This window comes from Macaca mulatta, chromosome 2 (genome assembly GCF_049350105.2).
Source record: "Macaca mulatta isolate MMU2019108-1 chromosome 2, T2T-MMU8v2.0, whole genome shotgun sequence".
NCBI classification, from domain to species: Eukaryota; Metazoa; Chordata; class Mammalia; order Primates; family Cercopithecidae; genus Macaca; species Macaca mulatta.
Window position 1 is genome coordinate 106,624,875 of NC_133407.1, and position 24,815 is coordinate 106,649,689.

At 38.2% G+C, this 24,815-nt stretch overlaps 1 protein-coding gene across 4 annotated transcripts in view; it reads left to right on the top strand.

Annotated features, from left to right (window-relative positions):
* Positions 1-758: 758 nt before the first annotated feature.
* Positions 759-24,815, top strand: part of SNRK (SNF related kinase) — a 62,975-nt gene continuing 38,918 nt past the window's right edge. Inside the window, exons 1-4 of one of the 4 annotated variants that reach the window (XM_015131175.2) lie at positions 782-874; positions 3,912-3,961; positions 15,349-15,410; positions 18,680-19,374. In XM_015131175.2, coding sequence (XP_014986661.1) covers positions 18,786-19,374 — 589 coding nt within the window. In that variant the 5' untranslated portion in view covers positions 782-874; positions 3,912-3,961; positions 15,349-15,410; positions 18,680-18,785. 4 annotated transcript variants of the gene reach the window in all.

Genomic DNA, 24,815 nt, shown 5'->3' on the forward strand with positions numbered 1-24,815 from the left:
AAGCTCCCTTCCAGAGCAACCCGGCCGGGCGACCATACCACTGAACCATCCAGGGCTACGGTTAATGCCTGGCGTGTTTTAAATCTCTGACTTCATGTGCTTTCATATGTTTCCACGACCGTTTACTTTTCTATGCTGTTGCCAGAGGCTGCCTAGCCGGGCCTGTGTCTCCCGCTGACCTTTAAGGCCAGCACTGCATTCAGATGTTGGGCTTTTCCAATTTTGCTTAAATAACAAAATCAACAGAATTTTTTCAAATTAGATTCCCAGCGAGAAGAATTACAGAGGAAAAAAAATCATATTATGTACATATATGTATATACATACGTGTATGTGTGTATATGTATGTATTTTTACAATTATTTTTATCCTTGTTTAAGCCTGGGCGGGAACCAAAGAGTAAAGCGCGTGCGGCTCCCTGCCCCCTGCCGCCAAGACGCAGTCCTGTAGAGACGCGGTCCCTTCCCTCCGATTTCCCCTGACAGCTCGCGCTACTTTTCCCGGCCATTGTTCCGTGTCCCTGGTGTTTCCTCCTCCCCCGTCCTCCATCCTCCTTGGGCGCCTTGCCCGCTTTGTCCCGCCAGCCGCCGCAGCCCCGACTCGCCGGGGTCAGGGAGCCGCCAGGATGCCCTACAGCAGCCCGCGCGCCGGCCGCAGGTGCGCGCCGCCCCGCCCTGCCATTCCCGCGGCCCCGCCCCAGCGCTGACGTCACAGTGACGCGCAGCCCGCGCAGGCGCAGCTCGCCGGCACCCCCCTCCCCGCGGCCGGCAGCCCGCTCGGTATTATGATTAGCGCTGGGTGCGGGGTTTCGGCGGCCGGGAGGGAGTTGTTGGCGCCGCGGCCGCTGCGGACGGACGCTTGCCTGCCGGCTGAGGTAGGGGCGAGCGCGGAGCGCGGCGGGGCGCGGCGGCCGTAGGCAGGGGTGCGGGACCGGCCTCCGCCGCCTCAGTAGCCTCCGCCGTTGCCGGGCTGGGCGCCCGGGCCGGGGCGCTCGCCGCAGGCGGAAAGTAAGTTGCGCTCTCGGCGCCGGCCGCAGCGCGCGGCCCGGGAGGACGCGGGGCCCGGGCTGCGGCGGCCCGGACCCCGCGGTGCGGCCTGGGCTGCGGGGCGGCGGCGGGGCCCGGCGGGAGCCGTCACTGCGGCGGCGTCCGCGGGCGCCTGGAGGCCCTGCCCTTGCGGCCGCGGCGGGATTGCGGCACCTCGGAAGGCGCCCGCATCCCCGCGCCCCGCCCCGGAGCGGGCCGAGTGCGGCGCCCGCGGGGCCCCGCGCCCGGGGCGCTCGGTAGGGTGTGTGTTCTTTGAATGCGTTTTCCCCTTTCAGAAGACTGTAGAAATCCGGCCGCAGCAGAAGGGTTCCTTGGTCAAACTGCTTTACAATAGAGTGGGAATGTTGTCTGTAGAGAAAGGGCAACGGGGTAAGGCAGGAGGAGCAGTGCCATTCCCCAGGGAGAGCTAGAATTTTTCGGACGGGGAGACTGGGAAACCTACGTTCTTTTCCATAGTCATCGCCTGTTGATTTCTTTCTGGACCATTTTACAGGAACCTTCCTGCCTTTTACTTGGACTTGGGTTGCAGGAAAGTGGCAGCCTTTTATCTTCGGGGTTCTTGGAGCTGTGCTATTTGTAACTGTTGGATCGCATACAATCCAGTAGCTTCATAGGGAGTTTCAGGATTTGGGGAGAATTTAGCAGTGGAGTTCCTAAATCTATAGAGGTCTGAGGGACCTTTCAAACTGTCGTGTTACTTTCCACCCCCCTTCCCTTTAATTATTAAATGTGTGTTCTCAAAGTCTTAGGAACCGTGGTAAAGTTGACTTAATGCGTTCAACATTTGGTCAGGTTTTAAGGTGAAGCATGGCTTACAAGTGTAGGACATCCTATTGAATCTCTACCAAATTCCTATCAAACGTGAAATGCCTCAGTTTGGATTCCTTGTATGGGATTGGAGCACTATGTCCCAAACCAGTCTTTAACTTATCGGAGTATATATATAGCAGTGTACTTTAAAGCCCGGGTTGTCAAGGCTTATGTAATCAGTTTGTTAATTTATAATCTTGTTACGTTGCTTTCCAGATTTATAAAATAATTCCCTTAAGGAAATCTGTCCTCAACGTCTGCTTAAATATTTCTCTCGGAATTGGATTCCTGAAGAGGAATGTACTGTACAAGTGATGATTAAAGCATACTAATTAGACAAGTTTCTTTTTTTAAAGAACACCAAATACCGAATTTTTAATCTGATTATCTGTGTAATTGTCCCTGAGAGGAGAACAGGTGACATTCCCATTTTACAGAACTAGAAATGAGAGAAATTACATGACATTCCCAAGGTCACATATTGAAGTAGTGTAGAAAGTCAAGTGCACGGTGCTAACTTTTTGTAATACTCACATCCTCAAGGCTTTTCAGGCAGGAAACTTTCAGTCCCACCTTTCAATTTTTTAAAGTTTTTATAATCAGTTTTTAATTGTTCATTTTGTGCACAAAATTATTCTCACCGTATTTTTAAAATAATTCTGAGTATTTTTTCTCTTTTATTGCAGTAAGATCCATTAGTTTAAAACATGCTAGAACTCAGAAGTTGTACTAATTTTTATTTTTCTAGACCAGAAGTATAGATTGGGGCTTTATGGTTTGATTTAATCACATAATCCTGAAAGAAAGACTTTTAAATGTCCTTATTAAAATTGAAGGACTTTCATGATATTTTTACTGGTCACAGGAAATACTGTTCATCTGAACTTCACTGTGAGTATTCCCTCATATAGAAAGTGAAACTAAATAGAAAAATATTTATTTCTGGAGATACTGAGCAGCCATGGTTCTAAGCACTGGTATAAATAAGGCATGATTTCTTCCCTGTAGCAGCTTGTCTAATCCTAGGAGCTCTTCACACCGCCCAAGAAGAAAAGGGTACAAATGAACTTTCCATAGGCCAAAATCTTAGGAATTAAAAACGTAGATGAGAAACTCTAGACTTAATGTAACTGCATCCCAGTTTGCTTAACAACCGAAAGATAGAGTGTTTATAACTAAGATACTTTAGTAAGGAAACTGTTATTCAGAATTTAGGTATTTCCCAGTGTGTATGTATGTGCAGGTAAACTTAGAACAACTTAGGTGGAAAAATTGAGTGGATCCTAGCAGTTCTGAAGATAAACTTAACCTTTGATCATTTATTCATGGAATGTTTGTGTGTCTCTTTTGGGGGCCCTAAGGTAGAGGGAGGGCAGCAGTAGAAAAGTGAATAAAAACCAGTTCCTGACTTTAGGTTCTTAGAAGCTATTGGGGAACACCAAGGTAAACAATATCAGTACGAACAGATGAACTGTGGTGAGGCATAGGGAAAACCCTGCAGAAGCACAAGGATGGTGGCAGTAACAGCCTGACATGGAAATACTTCACAGAGGGAAGTGATGGTTAAACTGGTCTTGAAGGATAGGAATTCCCAGGCAGAGAAGAAGGGAAAAGGCTCAGAGGGTTCAGAAGACAAGGTCAAGTGGTGGGAGAAGAACATAGATCCAAGTGGGTGAAAGGGAGTTGAGAAGGCTGAGACAATGCAGCTGTTTTTCCTTAAAGCCTTTGAAAAGGAAGGAGAGAAAAGGGGCAGTTGCTTTGGGGTATGGAGGAGAAGGTTGTTGGTGAGGTGTTTTGTTTTAACTTTGGAAAGAGCTGGTATGAAATTCCTCAGATTTAATGGCCTCACAAGTGAGCACTGGAACTGTGTTGTCTGCTCTGAATAATCCAGAGCTGTGTCATTGATCCTCATCTGCTTTTCTGCACATCTGCTTTGGGTTGTGGCTCTGTGTCTCATGGGAAACCATTTCTTGCTGGTGGTAGGGAAGGAACCTGTCTAAAGAGGATTCCTGTTTTGCCCTCCCTGAACATTTATTTCTCTGCTGTCACTTCCAGAGCCTCCTGAGAGTCTGCTTTGGCATCGCCAGCATTTGGCCTCTGCTCAGGTAGGCTCTTCCATAGCAAATCAGTCCTCTTTCCCTTTCCTTTTGCTGTTATGCGCCCTAGTCTGCTGCCATGTGGCTACTCAAAAGTTACTTCGGACTCAGAGGTCATTAGTTGTTCATTTGACATGTTTTAAGTTTTGGAGTATCTTCAAACCCAAAGCAAGATTAGGTCTATCTGTACATCTAAACACATACCCTCTTGACTAATATTTGTCGGGAGCATTTAGTATAGGTTGACAGAATGCTTCAGGAGCCTGGATTACACAACGTAACGGTGGTCAAATCACAGCCTCACTAGGCCTCAATTTCTGAGTTGTTGACATGCAGTTATCTCTCTTAAACCCACAAGACTGCCAGTTCTTTGAAGGCAGAGACTACTTCTTTGATCTCTACATCATCAGACCCAAGTAATGCCTGGTATATAGTCTGTACCAAGAAGTGTCTTGGTGAAGAAGGTTAAAAAAAATCTAATCTTTAGTTTGTTGATTTTATCAGCCTGTTATAGAAACCATACCCTTTCTAATAAAGCCGGGTTGGATTTGAATTGTTTTTCAGTCATACAATTTCAGAACTAGAAGCAAATCCTCTACTCTCTGCTAGCATGTTGTAGATGTTCCTGTCCAGAAAGTCCAGTCTGAGAGAATGGCATCACCAGCTACCACTCTCCACTAGAGTCATTCTGGATTTCTGCCTTTGCTTAGCCTCTTTTGCGTTGAGTTCTTGGATTCTACTTCCAAAATGTGTCTCCTCCACAACATCGTTATCATCACTGCCCATATCAGCTGCTCTCATTTTTAAGTCTTTAAGTAATTTACCTGGAGGCATTTTCAGTTGTCTTCTTACCTGTCTTCTAGCTCTATTCTTGTCCCTTCAGTCTGATCTTCACTTTGCTGCCAGAGTAATTTGTTAAACCATTGTCTCTGATTGCTGTTCTCCTGCTCAGGATTTTTCTTGAGCTCTTTTTTTGGCTCTTTACGCTGGCCTTCATTTGTTCGTTTAATAAAATGTATCTGTATATTTTGAGTAGATGCTATACTTGGCAGGCCCTGGGATAAAGAACTAAATAAAATGAACATGATCCTTACGTGAACTGAGCCTGTCATTTAGTTTAGTGGGGGACACAGATTATTAACCACACAGTCACACAAATAATTATATGACCTCACAGTTGTGATAAGGGTCATAATGGCAAAGGACGCGGTGCTGTGAGTGAGTATAGGGAGCTGGTATGTGCAGGGGGTTGGGGAGGGCAAGGGGATGGTCAGGAAGTCGTCCTTTAAGCTGGGCCCTAGAGCACGGGTAAGGGCTAGCCTAGACCTAAGAAGTAGAAATTGATGAATTATATGGAATACAAGACCCTTTGGGTATCTGGTTCTTACCAACCTGCCTGACCTTTTCCCCTACGCTCTGCGTATATTGTTGTCTGAGTCACACTAAACATCCTTGGGTCTCTTTCCTGAAAAGCCTCTTCCTTACCGTTGCCAGTTTCAGTTCTTAGCTCAAACATACAAAAATTATTTCTCCAGAGTGCTGTCTGTGGCATTCTCCAAGGCAGATTTAGGAGAAAAGAACACCTCTTTTTGCATATCTGTTCCCGTAAGAGACTGTGAACAAGTTGAGACGGGGACCTTCCTAGTATCCAGTACGGGTGTTTAGGGGCCAGTTTATTGGGCCAATAGGGGATGAGGTTACTGATAAAAATGAGATGGAGAACTATATATGCAACCCCTCTCAAATACTGTAATCTCGTGGGAAGGAGGCCAGTTCTAAAGTTAGGGGGATAAAATCCTTAGGTGATTTGTATTCTACTCACACCCTGTTAACATATATTATCCCATTTAGCTTTCACAGTAACTGTCCAAGGTGGTGATTATCTTTATTTTATCAAGACATGCCTTTTCATAGAAGTCGAGTAACTTGTTGGGCTGTAGATCCTGTGGTGCTCTTTCCACTGTGCTGTCATGCCACTCTGCATATGTGCTTAATAAATGAATTTTTATTATTCCTAAAGTGTGCTTCCATGGTGAAGATGATAAGAAAAGTTAACTATGTGGTACTTTGAAATGTGGAACCTTAGGACTGTTATCCTAGCTCCTCCTCTGATGTTCCCTTGCCCCCACGTGTATACACACACACTTAGGTTATTGTGTTTTACTCTATTGCATAGCTAGGGGAATAATAATCAAATTTGCTTTAATACTTAGCTATGTTGGTTCTTCTATTTTAGAGACATTGTAGATATTTTAATATAAGTTTTACTCTTACAGTATGACTTATATGAAGTTCATTTTAGACTTAGGACAATATACTAACAAATATTCATAGACAGATTATTAAGCTAGAGTGTACTATATTCATGGATCTCTTTTTAAAAACAGCTGTAATATTATACAACCTTTTTATTTAATAGTGGACAGAAACAGAGTGATTACTTTCTTTTTTTCAGAAACTTAAAATTTGTGTAACTTAAAAAGAAATGTTTTAGTGATCTGTTGCACTGCATGGTGATCACAGTCAACAATAATGTGTTGTATGTCTTTAAATTGCCGAAAGAATAGATCCTTAACATCCTCAACACACAAATGTGGTAAGTAGGTAAGGTGAAGGATATGTTCATGAGCTTGATTGAATCTTTCTACAGTGTATAGGTAGATCAAAACGGGGTGATTGTATTTTAAAGTAAAGTTTAGCTTTCTGCTTTACCTCATTTTTTGCATGTTAAACAGTTCTCTCTTTATTGGCATAAAGTTTTATGAATGGTACTAAAGAAATATGGAATGAGAATATTCAGTCTACAGTTTCAGGGCTTGGTTTTTGTCCTTTGTTTTTCTATTTTCTGAGTATTTGCTAATCCTCTTGTGAGGAAAATGCTTTTTCAGAAACAAATGGAAAGAGTATAATTTGCAAAATACATCAAAATTACAGTTTGGGGAAAGAATAAAGGACAGTATTTTTAAGGGGAAAATAAAACCTGCTTAAATTTTACCTGAATTACTTGGTGTTGGCTGGGAAGGAATCTTGCTGTCACAAAATTGTATACAAACAATTGTGTGAAGTTATTTTCAAGGGACCCTTCCATTTTTAAATGACCAATAATTACCTCCGCCTGTTTTATGAATGGCTGTTTTCCTGTAACTTCCTTTCTCAACTTGAGATGCAGTTTCTAAACATTTCAAAAAGTTTTAAATGGAATTATTTGTTCTTAATGTTTAAACATCTAATGTTTATTAGATGAATTTCTTCCCCTTAAGACAGCTGGAGCAGGTAGCTTGCATAGTTACCTGCATAATTACGCATAGTTGCATAATTGGAGGAACACTAGAAATGTCAAAATATCTTAATTTTACTGTCTTTGTTTTTCTTTGAATTAGAAAGGAGTAGGTAGAAACTTCGTATTGTTTAAGGGAAAAAAAAGCAAGGCTCAGGGGTTGGTGAGGACTAGAATCTAACCCAGGCAACTCTTAACTGGGTATAGGACCTGGACAAAGTGAGTTCTTAACCTCATTGGCCCTGCTTTTTCATTTGTAAAATGGGTATCGCTCTTAAGGAATTAAATGATATAATAAATGTAAAAAGTGCAGTACATGCATAGATTCCTAGAAATTAAAATCTGTTTCCTCATTTTGAGACCTGCATTCAGACAAAACTGGAATTCTAATGGGCAACTGTGGCAGCAAAAGACATTTTAAAAATTAGAAATAAGACAAAGAAAAATCCATGGTTTTGCTTTACTCGTTTCTGTATAAACCTGTTTAGGTTAGTAATAGATTTTTAGTAGTATGTATATGGGTGATAACGAGAGAGATCTATTAAGCCATAACAAAAATTTAGAGTTTTATGAAACTTTGTAGTGAAAATGAACTTTTGAAATTTGTTTAAATTCTCGAATAAGCTTATTTCTGTGTTGCTTTCATGTTAATACGTAAAGGATTTTCCTCTTCCATTGAGGCTCTTTGATGAGAAGCTTTTCCTATGCAATTTTTATTCTTTAATGACACTTTGACTAAACTTAAGTATAATTCAAACACAGATATGTGGTGAATTATTTAGTATGGCAAATTTTCCATTTGTTTTGTCCAGCACCGTTGCTTAAATGATGAGCCATTAGGTATTCTTCAGAATCAGCCGCCTCTCTTAAGTTTACTAAATTTATCTCACTTCTACCCCCAAGTCATCACTTTACCCAAACTGGTGTTCTCCTTTCCTAAGCCAGCCAGCAGTAGGCACTCTTACTTTGTTGCTTGTTTACCCCACTTACAGAAATGGTGTTCCTCTACTCCTCTTGAAGGATAAGCCCTGGTCTGTGGGCTGCCCCTGTCCTTGGTGGGCCTGCCTTCTATAGTATCCTCTATTCTTCCTCTCACATGCCTCACCTAGGCTCATTTGTATAATTATTTCTCTTTTTATATGTGAATACTATTTTCTTTTTTTTTTTTTTTTAAAGTCCTGGGATACATGTACAGAATGTGCAGGTTTGTTACATAGATATACATGTGCCATGGTGGTTTGCTGCGCTGTAGATCCTATTTTCCTAAATCATTTTTGAGATTTGAATGGACAGGGACTGTGTTGTGTCCTGTACAGTTAAGGCTCAAATTATTTGTTAACGAAAATGACTTAGTGTTTCTGTTATTCATACTAAAACAGTTGCATACCTTTATTTCTTTTATTTGTTTTTCTTGTTTTTCTTTTCTTTTTTTTTCTGAGACGGGGTCTCGCTTTGTTTCCCAGGATGAAGTGCAGTGGCTGATCTCGGCTCGTTGCAGCATGGACTCTTGAGCTCCGGTGATCAGCCTGCCTCGGCTTCTCAAAGTGCTGGGGTTACAGGTGTGAGCCACCATGCTGGGCTGCATACCCTCTTTCTCAGAGGAAGTAAATATTTCATTGAATATGCCTTGTTTATTAACATTACATAAATAGGCATTAGATAGTATAGTACACAGTGTATTTTCAGAAAAATTGGTGTATTTCATAGATCTCTTAATGGAAAAGTAAATGGAATGGATAATTATGTACAGAAAGTCAAAAATTTAGTAGCCTCTGCCTTTCCTGGAGTATAAAAGCAGCACATATTCACTGTCAAAAATTTTAAAAGAACAGAAAAGCATAAAGAGAAAAAATATTCTGTAATCTTACTAATTTAACATTTTAAGTTTTTTAAATATATACATTCATACAGATTATATGCTTTTTAAAAATGATTGGGACAGACCAGGTATGGTGGCTCACACCTCATAATCCCAGCACTTTGGGAGGCCAAGGCAAGGTGAATCACTTGAGGTCAGGAGTTTGAGACCAGCCTGGCCAATATGGTGAAACCCCATCTCTACTAAAAGAAAAGTATAAAAATTAGCTGGGTGTGGTGGCATGTGCCTATAATCTCAGCTACTTCGGAGGCTGAGGCAGGAGAATTGCTTGAACCTGGGAGGCGGAGGTTGCATTGAGCCAAGATCGTGCCACTGCACTCCAGCCTGGGTGACAGAGACTCCATCTCAAGAAAAAAAAAAGATCGGGATTATATGCTGTGAAGTTTGGTATATACAATTTTTTTTTAAACTTAACATTATGTTGTGAGACTTTCCCATGAAATTAAATAGCCTCAAAATATGGTGGCATACTGTTAACGTTGGGTATGTTGTGTTTTACTTAACCATCTCCTTATTGTAGACCTTTAGATTATTTGATTTTTTTTTGCATGTATAAATATCACTGAACATTGTTGAATGTAAATATTTGTCCTCATCTTTCTTTGAGATGTGAATCTAGTAGTAAGATTATTGTCAAGGATATTAATTATTTTAAGGCTCGTGAGACAGGTTGATTATCTCTTGTCTAAAATGCTTAGCACCAGAAGTGTTTTGGATTTTGTCAGATTTCATAACATTTGCAATATACATAATGATGGGACCCAAGTCTAAACATGAAATTAATTTCTGTTTCATTTACACCTGTACATATATGCTAAAGGTAATTTTATACCCCATTTTTAATAATTTTGTGCATGAAACAAAGTTATGACTGCATTTCCTCTCAAAAATTAATAGAAACTGTGATTGGTCACATGAGGGTTTTTTTTACTTGTAGTGTCTTGTCAGCACTGAAAGCTTCAGATTTTGGAGCATTTTTGGATTTCATATTTTCACCTTAGGGATACTCAACCTGTACACTTATTGCCAAATTGTTTTTCAGGAAGGTAGCTTGCTTGCAGTCCCACCAGTGGAAGAGAATCCCTGGAATGAACCTGTTTTTGAGTCAAAGTCAGTGAAATGTTAGGTGCCAGTATTTTGGTTTATTGATTAGTTTTTGTTTGTTTGTTTTTTTTTTTTCTGTTTCACGATTCTTTTTTGGCCATTTTTTAAGTATCACTTTTATCAAAATATTAGGAGGAATAAAAAGATGGTAGGGAATTAAAGTGAGTTTTGACAGTGGTAATAAAAGCTTTAGATCAGAAGAGATTTAGATTATTAAAATTCTCCATAACTTAATATTCTGTTTTCCTGGGCACAATAGTGATTGTGGGTTGGCTTTGTTTATTTTGGAGTAATTTCTATACACCCAGCTTATGTTTAAGTCATTACTTATTATGTGAACACTTAATGCTGGAATTGTTACCATACTAATTTTTAAATCCTACTTACCTATAGGTAGAAAGATAACATGCTTAGCATTTTTCATCACTTTAACAAGAGACAGAATCTGTTTAGGAATTTCAACTTATTGTCTGTGTTGCTGGTCCAGGTCTTGTGGCTTGGATGTTAATCTCTTCTTCTCTACAAATACTAAGTACTATACATCAGTGAATGATTTGCTTAACTCCTGAATACATTCAAATTCCTTGATAGATGCTGGACTGCGCTTGTTTTACTTAGAGGAAATAAAGATTACTCAACCAGTGCTTCAAGGATTCTGCATTGGCAACCAAATCATTGCCTCAAGAAACTGGAACAGGCTTCTCACCATGACATTCCTAGTCCCCTCAGCAGCCCCTAGTCCATCAAAATTGATGAAAACGAAGAACATACTTTAGTAGGCAGCTACCTTGTCTTGGAAAATGCTTTCTTAGAGACTTAGGAGTACAAATTGCCCAAAAGAAGATTTCTGATAATAAATGACTTTAATCTTTTAATTTGTAGATCCCATCTTGATCCCATCCAGCGATTGCAGACTGGTAACTGCATAACCACATAGTAATATTCAACCAATCCAGTGAAAAACTCTGAATTCTTCTACAACTTAGGACCTATTGACCTGTTAATGGTTCTTATCTTTGGTTTATAGCTTATATTAGTAACTCCTAGGAGGAGGCATGCTATCATTAAAAAGTGAAATATTGTTTACTTTTGTTTTGTTTTGAGTCTGAGTCTTGCTCTGTTGCTCAGGCTGGAGTGCAGTGGCGTGATCTCGGCTCACTGCAACCTCCACCTCCTGTGGTCAAGCGATTCTCCTGCCTCAGCCTCCCAAGTAGCTGAGACTACAGGCCCATGCCACCACGTCCAGCTAACTTTTGTATTTTTAATACAGATGAGGTTTCAACATGTTGGCCAGGCTGGTCTCGAACTCCTCACCTCAAGTGGTCATCCATCTGCCTCAGCCTCCCAAAGTGCTGGGATTACAGGTGTGAGCCACCATGCCTGGCTGAAATATTTACTTTAAATAAAGAAAACAGCAGTGGTGACTGCATAATAGGGTTGTGTTTATTTTGCTTGACCTAAAGGTTATTCCTGGAAGACTTAGTTTACTGTCTTCCTTTCAGCCTATACCATTTTTAAAATTTTAGCAGTAAAATCAGGTTGGTAATACCATTGAGAGAGTGTTAGTTCCTGTACTTAAGTTGATTTTTCTATAGATGTACAGTTTGGTCTACTATTTTTCAGGAGTAAGGATTACAGTTTTCATTTTTTGGTATTTGTAAAAGATAACAGATAATTTCTATGTGTAAGAAGCTTAAATGCGGCTTTAGTGGAGCTTTGCAAAAACTCAAACTTTTAGTTGTCTGTATTAGATTGATATACTGGTGCATATATATGTGTGTGTGTGTGTATATATATTTAAGCATTTAAATGTTTGAGAAGAATATTGGTGATCTGATTTTGGAGGAAAACTCCAAATAAACAAAATGTTTATTACTATAGATAAGCTATAGAAGTAGTACAGTTTTTGTGCACAGCCGTTTTTGTTCAATTCGTCTACTTTCTCATGCCATGGATTGGTTCAGAGTGGTATCCAGGCAGAGCTGCCTTTGTTGAGCATACTGTTTTGTCCCTGCCTCTCTAAGAGGTGTGAGGAAGAGGCATTTGTTTGATGTACAGTTGAGACTGCAATGGTGATGATGTTGATGAAAAGCTAAAAGTGAGTTTTAACAAGAATAACAGGGTGAATTCCAAATTGATAGTAGGTTTAACAGAAGCTGGTTCTACAACTGTTTTCAGCAGCTTGCAAAACGTGTGTAGGGCCACCCACACTTCCTTCCTCTTCTCCAGCCACACCCACATGCTTCAGTTGCTTCTGCTGTCTTTAGTAGGAGAACATCAGTATATTCTTGCAGCACATAACAGTACTTGTTTCTCAGACACAAGTTTTTATATTATGAGCATTCTTGGCAAGTTGGCCTATTTCATTTAGGTCTAGCCTAGTTATATGCCTGTGCTAAATAAAAAGGTTGCTTTAGAACGGCCTATTTAGTGGTTGCTGTTTAAAAACATGTTATCTTAGCTGTATAGTCATTTAAAATATTGATTTAGAAGAACTTAGTGCATGGGAAAATGTTCACTTTTTAAAGTAGAGGAAAAAGTAGTTATCAAACTTCATGTCTAAAATCTTAGCTTTGTAAAGAACTGTAAGTATAAAGGATGTACACTCGGACCTGATGAGAAGTCATCCTAGATGAGCGTATAGGTGATTTTTATTTTCTTTTTTGTGCTTTTATGCATTTTGTAAACTTTCTAAAGTGAAAGTCTTGTATTAACTTTTCCAACTTGTTTTTTGGAGAGAAGTATTGTGAAAATAGTTACAAATCTCTTTTTACCCTGACATCCCCCCAAGCCCCTAAGTATTATCCCCATTTTATTTTTTAAAATTGTGTCTGGCCATATATTATAAATAGAAAATAATTTGAAAGAATCTATACCAAAATGTAAACAGATGTTATCATAAGGGGTGGGATAATGGATTTTTGTTTTCAAAATTCCCCCTCCCTTTTTTTACTGGTCTATATGTTCTAATTGTATTTTTCTCCTGAACTAAACAGATTTTTCTTTCATAATTGTTTTTGAGATTTTCTATAGGAATATATTTGATGCGAAAAAATGTAAAGGAGTATTGAGTCCTTTTTGAAAAGCTAAATTTGATAGAAAATTATATTAATATCATTTAAAAAGCAAATACTTAGATTTTGTGAGATGTTTTATTGAAAAACTCCCAGACTTTGATGCCTAACTAGAGACATTATTTCCTATATCTTATAGCACTCATTTTCAATTTAGTTTATTTTAGGAAACTGAACAACAGTTCAGTCTCTGAACTGGTCTCTCTTATGAAAGCAAGAGAGATAATAGTTTGGTGAATTCATTCTCTTGAAGTAGGGTAAACAGCTGAAAGAATTTCTGCTTGGATGGTGGGAACGTCATCTTTGTAACAATGATGGTGGTGGTGGTAGCTGGTATTAAAGAATGCTTACTCTGTGCCAGGCACTGTTCTAAACACTTTACCTGTATTAACTCATTTGATCCTCACCATATCCTATGAGATTGTTTTCTTATTACTAACATTTTCTAATGAAGAAACTGACCATACAGAGAAGTCAAGGTAACTTGCTGAGTTCCTTTGGCTAGTGATTGGTGAGCTGGGATTCAAATGCAGTTGTTGGTCTTTAGAACCAGTACTTATCACTGTACTACCGCACTGCTTTGCCACAGAGACTAGGGATGAAACAGGGGCTGCTGGAAAAAGAGAAACAGGCAAGGATAGTGGAAGGAGCTACCATATCCCTCTTGTAGCTGAAGGACCAGTCAGGTAGGCATCCCAGGGTTTGTCTGTCACTAAATGTAGACCTGTGCCCATGGCTTGGCCAGCCCTATGTGTGCTGCAGAACTCTTGCTCCTTGTTCCCTCATTCCTGGCAGGACACTTGCTTTCATATCCAGATGTCAACCACCTTTCCTCCTTCTTTCACCTTTCCTATCTTGCTTCCCCCATTCTCTTGCACTCCTTTTCTCCCAAGTGCATTTGAACTTTACTTGGACACCTCTCACCTTTAGTGTATAGTGTAAATTATTATGTTGGTGTCATGTGAATGTTTAGGCCTTTCTGTTATTCATGTAATAGTTCATTTTCATGGAAAGACCTGCAAGGCTACCTCGGTCAGTATTCCCTCATCGTGCCACGAAGTTGGATATAAGTGATTTGCTCACATTCCTTTTGTTTGTGGTGATAGTTTCTTTGTTACTATCAAGTGGCGGGCCTCTGATGGAGAAGGTGTTTTGTGTGATCCCTGATGCTGGCATCATAAGTGATTTCCACTTGCCTTCTGGAGGACAGTGTGTTGTAAAGCTTGCCCTCCTTGGCTGCTGTAGTGTGAGTATTTCATGAGCCTGTAGGGGCTCCTAGAGATTGGGTGGCTTTGATGCCAGGCTGACCATAATTGGAGCTAGAGACTGCTGCTTGTCAGGCAAGTTAAGCTTCATGGTACCTAGCATGCAGTTTCATGGGGAGGATTCAGTGAAATGTGAGTTTGGGGCCTGTTGTAGGAGGCATTTAAAAAATGGCAATTGTACTGTTGTTCATTATTCTTTTCTTTTCTTTTCTTTTCTTTCTTTTTTTTTTTTTTTGGTTGAGATGGAGTCTTACTTTATCACCCAGGCTGGCGTGCAATGGCGCCATCTCGGCTCACTGCAGCTTCCGCCTCCCGGTTAAAGTGATTTACCTGCCTCAGTCTCCTGAGTAGCTGGGAATACAGGCGCCCGCCACCACGCCCAGCTAATTTTTGTATTTTTAGTAGAGACAGGGTTTCACCATGTTGATCAGGCTAGTCCCGAGCTCCTGACCTCAATGATCCACCTGCCTCAGCCTCCCAAAATGCTGGGATTACAGGCGTGAGCCACCGTGCCCGGCCTTGTTCATTATTATTTCTTCATTCCAGTGGAATAATTTTTCTGACCTGTCTACCTGGAAAAATCTGTTCACTTTGAAATCCCTGTTTACTAAAGGTCACTTAAAGGAGTTATAATTCACAGAAGGCAGAAGGATAATGGGGGAAACTGGGTTACTAAAGACAGATTTTACCATTTTTATACATTTGTCTAGATCCAGCCTTAGAGTATGTATTTTGACTTTAAGCAAAATTCAAACAAATACAACTAAATCTGAATCTTTTTCTGTATTTTCTTTTAGGAAAAAGAAGCAACTAACGAAACACTGTGATAACAAGGATTATTCAGTATGCAGTTTGCAGGGTATGTCTTGGAGACATTACAAATTCACCTTTATATAAGCCACATCTTAACATTCGGCATTGATGTTCAGATTGACTTTTGGGAGCTGCAAGATCCTCAAAGATCAAAAAAAACGATTTAGTTACTTTGTACTCTAACTCAAAACGTACTTGATAGTAGGATTGGACAGTAGACTAGTATTTAAAAAGATGTTCACTAACAAGGATGTTTTTCGTCTAAACTTTGAATTAATCATAGTGTCCTGTTCTTAGCTATACAATTTAATTGTGGTTTCATAGACTATGGAAAAGGGGTGCTCATAAAAAAAGGACATTATTTGGTAGTAAGAGTGATTGTTTCACTATAGGGTACTCATTGTGAAGATACCAATTAGATTCTTTCCCATGAGCTTGCTGTAGATTAAAAATTATTTCACCATGCCCTCTTGTGTTGGCACAGGTTTGGGAAGAGAAACATTAAGGTTTAATAGTACTTATCTGTGGGTGTCTGAGGCTCTGAAAAAAAAAATTTTTTTCCATTTATTTTTGTAATAAAAACAGTTTTGTTTTCAAAAATCAGATTCATTTGTAAAATCTGATTTATGTAACTTTCCAGGAACACATCTAAACTAAAATGATAGATGAAAAGAACAAAATTATATAATTTGGGGGCAGCCTGAAGGAATGTGTTTTAAAAGCTAAAGTGGCATTTGCAAGCTTATGCAGTAGAAACGTAGACTTGGGTAGAATTTTAAGCATAATTATTGCCCTTATAATTAATTGAAGTTAAAATATTTAAAGTTAGTTTCCTGCCCCCCCCCCCACCAGAGTTTTTATATTTGAACATTAAATATACCAAATTAAAATTTCTTTGGGAAACTACTGTCCAAATAAAGCAAGGTCTTTCAATTTGGATTTTCCTGTTAATCCTGTCATTAAAGTTACTAGTTCAGATGACAGGGATAATATACATATAGAAGAAATTTGCTTCCCCCAGTTCCCAACACCTAGGCATTGTATCAGTTTCTTATTTAAAAATCTTAATAGCAGAACCAAAATTAATAATTTTGGTTCTAAAATCAATTTGCAAACACAGCGTAGCATAATGTTTTAAAGCATGGACTTTGGTGTCAGACAGCCCTGGGTTTCAGTCCCGGCTCTTTTACACACTGGCCATTTGGCCTACACCAAGTTACTGTGCCTCAAAAGGGGGCTAATAATTCCTGTCTCTGAGGGGAATTGTGAGGATTAAATGAGGATGATGTGAAGTATTTGGCATGTGACTGGTGTGTAATACTCATTAAGTAAATGGTAGTGCTATTTATTATTGCAATAATTACTCAAATGCAAAAAATATATTAGTAAACATATTAACATTGACTTTTTGAACTTGTAATTTAACTTAACATAAATTTTTTGAGGGGGTTCTAGGTATGTGATTCAGATCATTTCTGAAGTGGTATAAATATAAAAGTGACTTTATGCTTCTTTTGTAGTTAGTATTTTAACTCTTAAGATGGTATTATCCTAAATGGGGCATTGATTAGAGTGGCCAAATGTTTATAAAGAATGTGGACTTTGAAATTTATTAATTAGGTGTGAATCCTAGCTTTTGCAGTTAATGTCACTTGTACCTAGAGCAGCCTATTGCCTTAGCTATAAAAATGAGACCAGTGCTGACTGGCCAGGCACGGTGGCTCAAGCCTGTAATCCTTGTACTTTGGGAGGCTAAGGCAGGAGGATTGCATGAGGCCAGGAGTTCAAGACCAGCCTGAGCAACATAGCAAGACCCTGTCTCTAATAACAGTTTTTAAAAATTAAAAAAAATCTTACCCATTTTATGTCAAATTTCATTTTTTGGGATATTTTTATCTAAGTGGACTCAATAATTAATGCTCTTAATATATAACTGAAAATGTGAAACTGTATATTGAGAGGCGTAGAAAAAGTAGAAAAAGGTTCGTCAAAGGGATGGATACTGACTAATGGGAGAGAGCTGACCTTACAAGGTTGCTATATTCCTCATTGGATTTTGTTACTCAGTTCTATTAAATGTTGGTTAGAAAAAAAAGTGAGGGTTCAGCCTGTGAGATATAAAGTTGCATCTTGTTTAATTTTATACATGTTTGTTTTTCTGAGTCAGGGTAATTTATGGGGAACCTATTTCTATTCATTTATTATAAAAGTTGAAATTTTTAAGTGCAGTATGAAATGTGGTTCTTAAAAACCAAATGATCTTTAAATCATCTGTAAGAATGCATGCCTGTTTACTCTTGGAATATAATCACGTTATGCTGGGTTGTGATTCAGAGTTGGAAAACGATCATTAAAAATCAGCATAACTGATGAATACCAGTAAATTAGCAAATATTTATTAAGTACCTACTACCACATACCTAGAACCCCCTCAAAAAATCTAAAGTTCAGTTATAAGTTTAAAAAGTCAATGTTAATATGTTTACTAATATGTTAAGCACCTACTGTGTGCCAGGTGCTTATCCTAAACAATAGTGATGCAAGAGCAAACAATTACCTCCGAAACATTTTGGAAAAAGTTCCATTTCAAAATTTAATAAGACAGTTTGGATTACATGCTATTTGTAAGCACTGTTCTAGGTATTGGGGGAAAGTAGAAAAGAATCTTAGAATAGAAAATCCCTGAGAACCTGCTGCTGTCAGGATAGAGGAGATGGCGTACCTGAATACCTGTAGAATAAGACCACATAAAATAGAGGTGTCCCAAGGTGCTCTGGAGATATTGAGGAGAGAAGGAGTTAGAGAAACCTTCACAGAATGGAATTTTTCTTTCTTTCTTTCTTTCTTTCTTTCTTTCTTTCTTTTTTTTTTGCACTTAAAGGAAGTGATGTTGGTCTTGGGGAAACTGAAAAGTTGTTGGGTTTCTGTCCAAATGTTTATTCTTCGTGTTTTCCCTTGTCAACTCTTGCCTTATTTTTTAAGACACTAATTAAAATTACTTTTAGGAAATGTTTGTTTCTTAAACATGCTTGTCAAACTTGCCAGTTTTCTTATTACTGACCACCAAAAAATTGCTTCCAATGAACTAATTTTTTTTTCAGTTTGCAAAAATTTAGTGTTTAAATTCTCAGCCTTTGTAATATAAAGTCTAAATATAGAAATGGGTTGTTATGAATGACCCTGACTCATTTTATATCTCAATTTATTTTCTTCAAGTTTCTCTTAAAATGAAAAAAAAACAAAAAATGAACTGATTTTAAAGTTTGTGAAGAAAAGTCACAGAAACTTAATTTTGTTTCTCTTCTTATTTTGTAGATACCCATGACGACATTGAAAATGAATTTTTTGTATTCACCAGATATTCTTATATGAGAAGATCTATTTCAAACAGTCTAAATATTTTTTCTTCTGTTGGACCAGCATGGCGGGATTTAAGCGAGGGTATGATGGAAAGATTGCTGGATTATATGATCTGGATAAAACCTTGGGTCGAGGCCATTTTGCTGTGGTTAAACTTGCCAGGCATGTCTTTACGGGTGAAAAGGTGGCAGTAAAAGTTATTGACAAGACAAAACTGGACACTCTAGCTACTGGTCATCTTTTCCAGGAGGTGAGATGCATGAAACTAGTGCAGCATCCTAACATCGTCCGCCTTTATGAAGTTATTGACACCCAGACCAAACTATATCTTATTCTAGAACTTGGGGATGGAGGAGATATGTTTGATTATATAATGAAACATGAGGAGGGTCTTAACGAAGACTTGGCCAAGAAGTACTTTGCTCAGATAGTTCATGCTATATCTTATTGCCATAAACTCCATGTGGTTCACAGAGACTTAAAACCAGAGAATGTAGTCTTCTTTGAAAAACAAGGTCTTGTAAAGTTGACAGACTTTGGGTTCAGCAACAAATTTCAACCAGGGAAGAAGCTCACTACAAGCTGTGGATCTCTTGCATATTCTGCTCCAGAAATTCTGCTTGGTGATGAGTATGATGCACCTGCAGTAGGTAGGTAACCTCGGTCCAGTATTTGGCCACTTGAATTCTGCCAGCTAGAGTTGGTCAAATCAGTTGTTTATCTAAAAATGATTTCTAGAGAATTTAATTGGCCTTAACTAGCAAATTGGGTTTCATAAATGCCATATATTCCTAAAGCTGGCAATTTGTTGATTTCAACTTTTAGATGGCAAATGTCTAAAGTATATTTGTGAGTACAAAGGAAAATGAGTAAGTTATCATTTAAGGTAATCTCTTTTCTGTTCATTGTAATTTTTTTCTTAAGGTCCAAATGCTTTTCTTATCTTAGATTTTTCTTTTAGTGGCTGTCTTTAGCCATTTCCTTTCTGTGCATATCCTCTAACAATCATTGGAGACCCATATTGGAAAGGTACTGTGAATATTACAGTGCAGTGTCAATAATTTGGGTATTAGAATCATTTATTAACTGTGAACTTGAACAAGTGCTTGACCTCTCTGCTTCATTTTTTATCCATAATATAGAATTGAATCAGGTACAGGTGTAGCACTCCCATATTATCTTGTTTACTCTTCACAGTGACCTGTGGGGTTGTTATTGTCCATCTCATTGTTCAGAATAGGAAACTGGCATACAGAGGCTTTCTGTATGGTGGATTCTGGAATTGTGGTACCTTTGACATTCCTAACTGCCTTCTTTCCCTCTCCACACACTTTGTGCTCTTTCACTTGTCAAGATTTATCTATTTGTGGTGAAAGTATTTACTGCCTTTCAGTTTGTGTAAACTTTGTCTCCTTGGGATTGTATTTGTTTTGAAGTTCATGTAGGAATTTGTTCTTAATTTTTTTAAGGATTTGTTGATCAGAAGGTGCAGTCAGCTTTTTGTTAGTTTAATCTTGGAAAAAATGTACTAATATTACATGCACATGATGTCAGATTCATACATGTAAGTATTCTGCTTGCATTTGTGGTAACTTGAAATGCAGGTTAAAGGATTAATGACGAAGGTGCACTTAACGTTGAAGAGTGTTGATGTTATATCGAATACTTTGTGCACCAAGACACTGATTTTCATGTTAAGACTATCATGTTCTGGAAAAGAAAGGGGTAATGAGCGGTTTCTGCCTACTACAGATAACTAGACTTCACTGAAGTCTTTCCTTAGAATATTTGAGTGGAGATTTTTGATTAATGGAGCCATTCTAATCAGACAGTGAAGCCAGGAATTTCCAGAAGAAGAAACACAAATGTCTACACATGAAAAACTCTTGAACTTCATTAGTGCAAATTTAATCAGAGTATCCTATTAAAGATAAGGTACTCTTTAAAATCTATTAAACATAAGATACTCTTTCATACTTTTCACATTGGGAAAAACTAAAGTCAGACAAAACTAAGTGTTGATAAGACCATAGACTATCAGGAACTCTTACACTATTTAGAAGACAATTTGGCAATGTCTGGTAAAGTTAAAGATGTACACATCTGGTAACCCAGCAATTCTCTCCTACATATGCACTCCAGAGTAACTCTCACTTATGTATACAAGAGATTTTCAAAGAACGTTTTTAACAGCATTATTGAATGTACAGCAGGGGAATAATTTGTTAACAGTATTCATATTGAATTCTATATATGGTGAAAATTAAACATTTTTGCCAGCATGATTGAATCTCACAAGCATACTTTTTAAGGGAAACAGAGCAAATTGATGAAGAGTACATACAACATGTATATAAAATTTTTTTTTTTTATTTTTTGAGACAGAGTCTCACTCTGTCACCCAGGCTGGAGTACAGTGGCACGATCTCAGCTCACTGCAAGCTCCACCTCCCGGGTTCACGCCATTCTCCTGCCTCAGCCTCCCGAGTAGCTGGGACTACAGGCACCCGCCACCACGCCCAGATAATTTTTTTTGTATTTTTAGTAGAGATGGGGTTTCACTGTGTTAGCCAGGATGGTCTCGATCTCCTGACCTCGTGATCCACCCGCCTCGGCCTCCCAAAGCGCTGGGATTACAGGCATGAGCCACCGCCCCAGCCAACATTTATATAAAATTTTAAAACATACAAAGCAGTGTTATATATTATTTACTAGTATGTGCACATGTATTACATGTAGTAAACTCTGAAGAATGCATGAGAGCAAGATAGGTTACTTCTAAGGGGCAGGCATATCTGTAGGCTTTCAGCTGTATTGGTGATGTTTATTTTCTAAGTTGGGTGGTAGGTACACAGGGGTTCATTGTTATGTTCCTTTTTCCCCCCTTATATCTTAAATATTGCAATAATAAAACTTTAAAAAAGCTATTAAAAAAGGAAAAGAAAACCACTTGGGAAGATGTTCACCAGTCTAATAAGTGATTACCATGTGTTGGTGAAGTAGGCTTGGATGGAGTTCATGGGTAACATTTTCATTTTCGTTATTTATAGTTATTTCAATTCATACTGTGTGATGTGTGATTGAAATATGGAATTGCTATTTTAAAAAAATGGACAGGTGTCTTTCTGTTAATGTACTATTAGTTTATCGTGCCAAAAGTAGTCTGATTTTTCACAAATGTTTACTAAAATGAGCATACACAAAAATTAAAATCAGACATATTTTGAGATGTTAATAAAAAAACTTTGATTCTTTTTTTTTTAAATAAGTGTTTTATAGTATGCTGGTCCTCTGCATTGAGAATTCGCTGAGGAATTGTCTATTTTACTATTCTTTTCAAAAAATCAGATTTGATTTTACTTATCAACTATACTTTTTGTTTTAGATGTCTTTTTCTTTATTCTTTCTAGGATCTTTGAGGTTTTCTATTTTTTTAATAGCATCATGTATCAAAAGCTTATTTCTGTGTGTCTTGATTTCTAACAAATGGTTTATTAATGCTATTTAGAAGACAATCTGATGTGTACATCTTTAATGCTATGTGATTTGATGCTATATGATGCCCTCTCCCAGAATCTCTGAGGACGTCCTAGGGGTTTCACTCTGCAGTTGTTGTTCATTGCTAAAATTTATCTTTGGTTTCTTATTTAACTGAAAAGTTATATAGAAAGGTGTTCCTTTTCAAAAATTCAAAATGGATAGATTTATTTTTCTCTTTAGTTGTCTGTTTTTTAACTTCTAATTTTAGTACATTGAAGTTAATTTATGCCCAATTGGTTTCTGCTTTGGATACTATTTTTAGATTTTCTTTGTGGCTTGATACATGGTAATTCATACCATGGTGACTATTCTTCATGTGATTAAAATATTTGTATAGTTGGAGTTTTTATATATACTTAAGATTATGCATTATGCAGTTTGTTGCTTTGTACCCTTACATGTTTTTATTCTGACCTGTCATTTTCTGAGAGAATAATGCTAGTCTTCTATTCTGATCTGTGAATTTTGTAATTTAACCATTTTTTACTTTATACATGGCATTGTCAAGCTTTGATTGACAATAAAGGTATTAAAAGTTTCTAATATATTTTACATGATGAGTTATACCTTTCATCAATACGAAAGTATACTCTTTGATACATATTGCCTTAAAGTCTGTTTTGTCATTGCTTTAAATTTATCCCTTTTAAACAATAAAGGCATACTTCATTTTATTGTGCATAACTTTATTGCATGTCTCAGATCTTGCAGTTTTTTTGTTTATTTACATATTGAAGGTTGCTGCAACCCTTCATCAAGCAAGTCTCTTGGCACCATTTTTCCAACAGCATATGCTCACATCATGCCTCTCTGTCACATTTTGGTAATTCTCAAAATATTTTAAACTTTGTCGTTATTTATTTTTTATGGTGATCTGTGATCAGTGATCTTTAATGTTACTATTGTAGTTGTTTTGCAATGCCAGACACAGCACCCATATAAGACAGCAAACTTAACTAATAAATGTTGTATGTGTTCTGACTGTTTCACCTACCAGCCATTCCCTCATCTCTCTCTCTCTCTCTTCTTGGGCTTCCCTATTCTCTGAGACACAACAATATTGAAATTAGGCCAGTTAATTACAGTGGCCTCTAGGTGTTCAAGTGAAAGGAAGAGTGGTACATCTCTCACTTTTAAGTCAAAAGCTGGAAATGAATAAGCTTAGCGAGCAAGACATGGTGAGACAAGATAGACTGAAAGCTAGGCTTCATGCACCTAACAGCCAAGTTGTGAATGCAAAAGAAAAGTTCTTGAAGGAAATTAAAAGTGCCACTCCAGTGAACACATGAATGGTAAGAAAGTAAAACAGCTTTTTTGTTGATATGAAGAAAGTTTTAGTGGTGTGGGTGAAAGATCTAGCCAGCCACTATTCCCTTAAGCCAAAGCCTAATCCCGAGCAAGGCCCTAACTCTTCAGTTCTCTAAGGGCGAAGAGAGGGGAGGAAGCTGCAGAGGAAAAGTTTGAAACTAGCAGAGTTTGGTTCATGAGGTTTAAGGAAAGAAGCCATCTCCATAACATAAAAGTACAAGATGAAACACCAAGTGCTGATGGAGAAACCAGAAGATCTAGCTAAGGTAATTGATGAAGGTGGCTCCACTGAACAACAGATTTTTGATACAACTAAAACAGCCTTCTATTGGAAGAAGATCTGTGTAGGACTTTCATAGTTAGAGAGAAGTCGGTGCCTGGTTTCATTGCCTCAAAAGGTAGGCTGGCACTCTTGTTATGGGTAAATGCAGCTGGTGACTTAAAGTTGAAGCCATGCTCATTAACCATTCAGAAAATCCTAGGGCCATTAAGAGTTAAGTCAAATATACTCTACCTGTGCTTTATAAATGGAACAACAAAGCCTGAATGACAACACGTCTGTTTATAGCATAGTTTACTGAATTTCTTAAGCCCACTGTTTGAGACCTACTACTCAGAAAAAAAGATTCTTTTTAAAATACTACCACTCACTGACAATGCACTTGGTCAGCCAAGAGCTCTGATGGAGATGTACAAGGAAATTGATGATGTTTTCATGCAGATAACACAGCATCCATTCTGCAGCCCATGGATCAAGGAGTAATTTCGACTTTCAAGTCTTACTGTTTAAGAAATGCATCTTGTAAGGCTATGTCTGCCATAGGTAGTAATGCCTCCAATCCATCTGGGCAAAGTAAGTTGAAAACCTGGAAAGGATGCACCATTAAGACCATTTGTGACTCATGGGAGGAGATCAGAATATCAACATTAAGAGGAGTTTGGAAGAAGGTGATTCCAGCCCTCGTGGATGACTGTGAGGGGTTCACAGTTTGTGGAGGAAATAACTGCATATGTGGTGGAAATAGGAAGATAAATAGAAAGGGAGCCTGAAGATATGACTGAATTGCTACAGTTTCATGATAAAACTTGAATGGATGAGAAGTGGCTTCTTAGGGATGAGCAAAGAAAGTGTTTTTTTTTTTTTTTTTTAATCTTAATTTTTTTAAATCCATGAACGCAGGTGAAGAAATGGTTTCTTGAGATGGATTCTATTAGTGAAGATGTGAATATTGTTGAAATGACA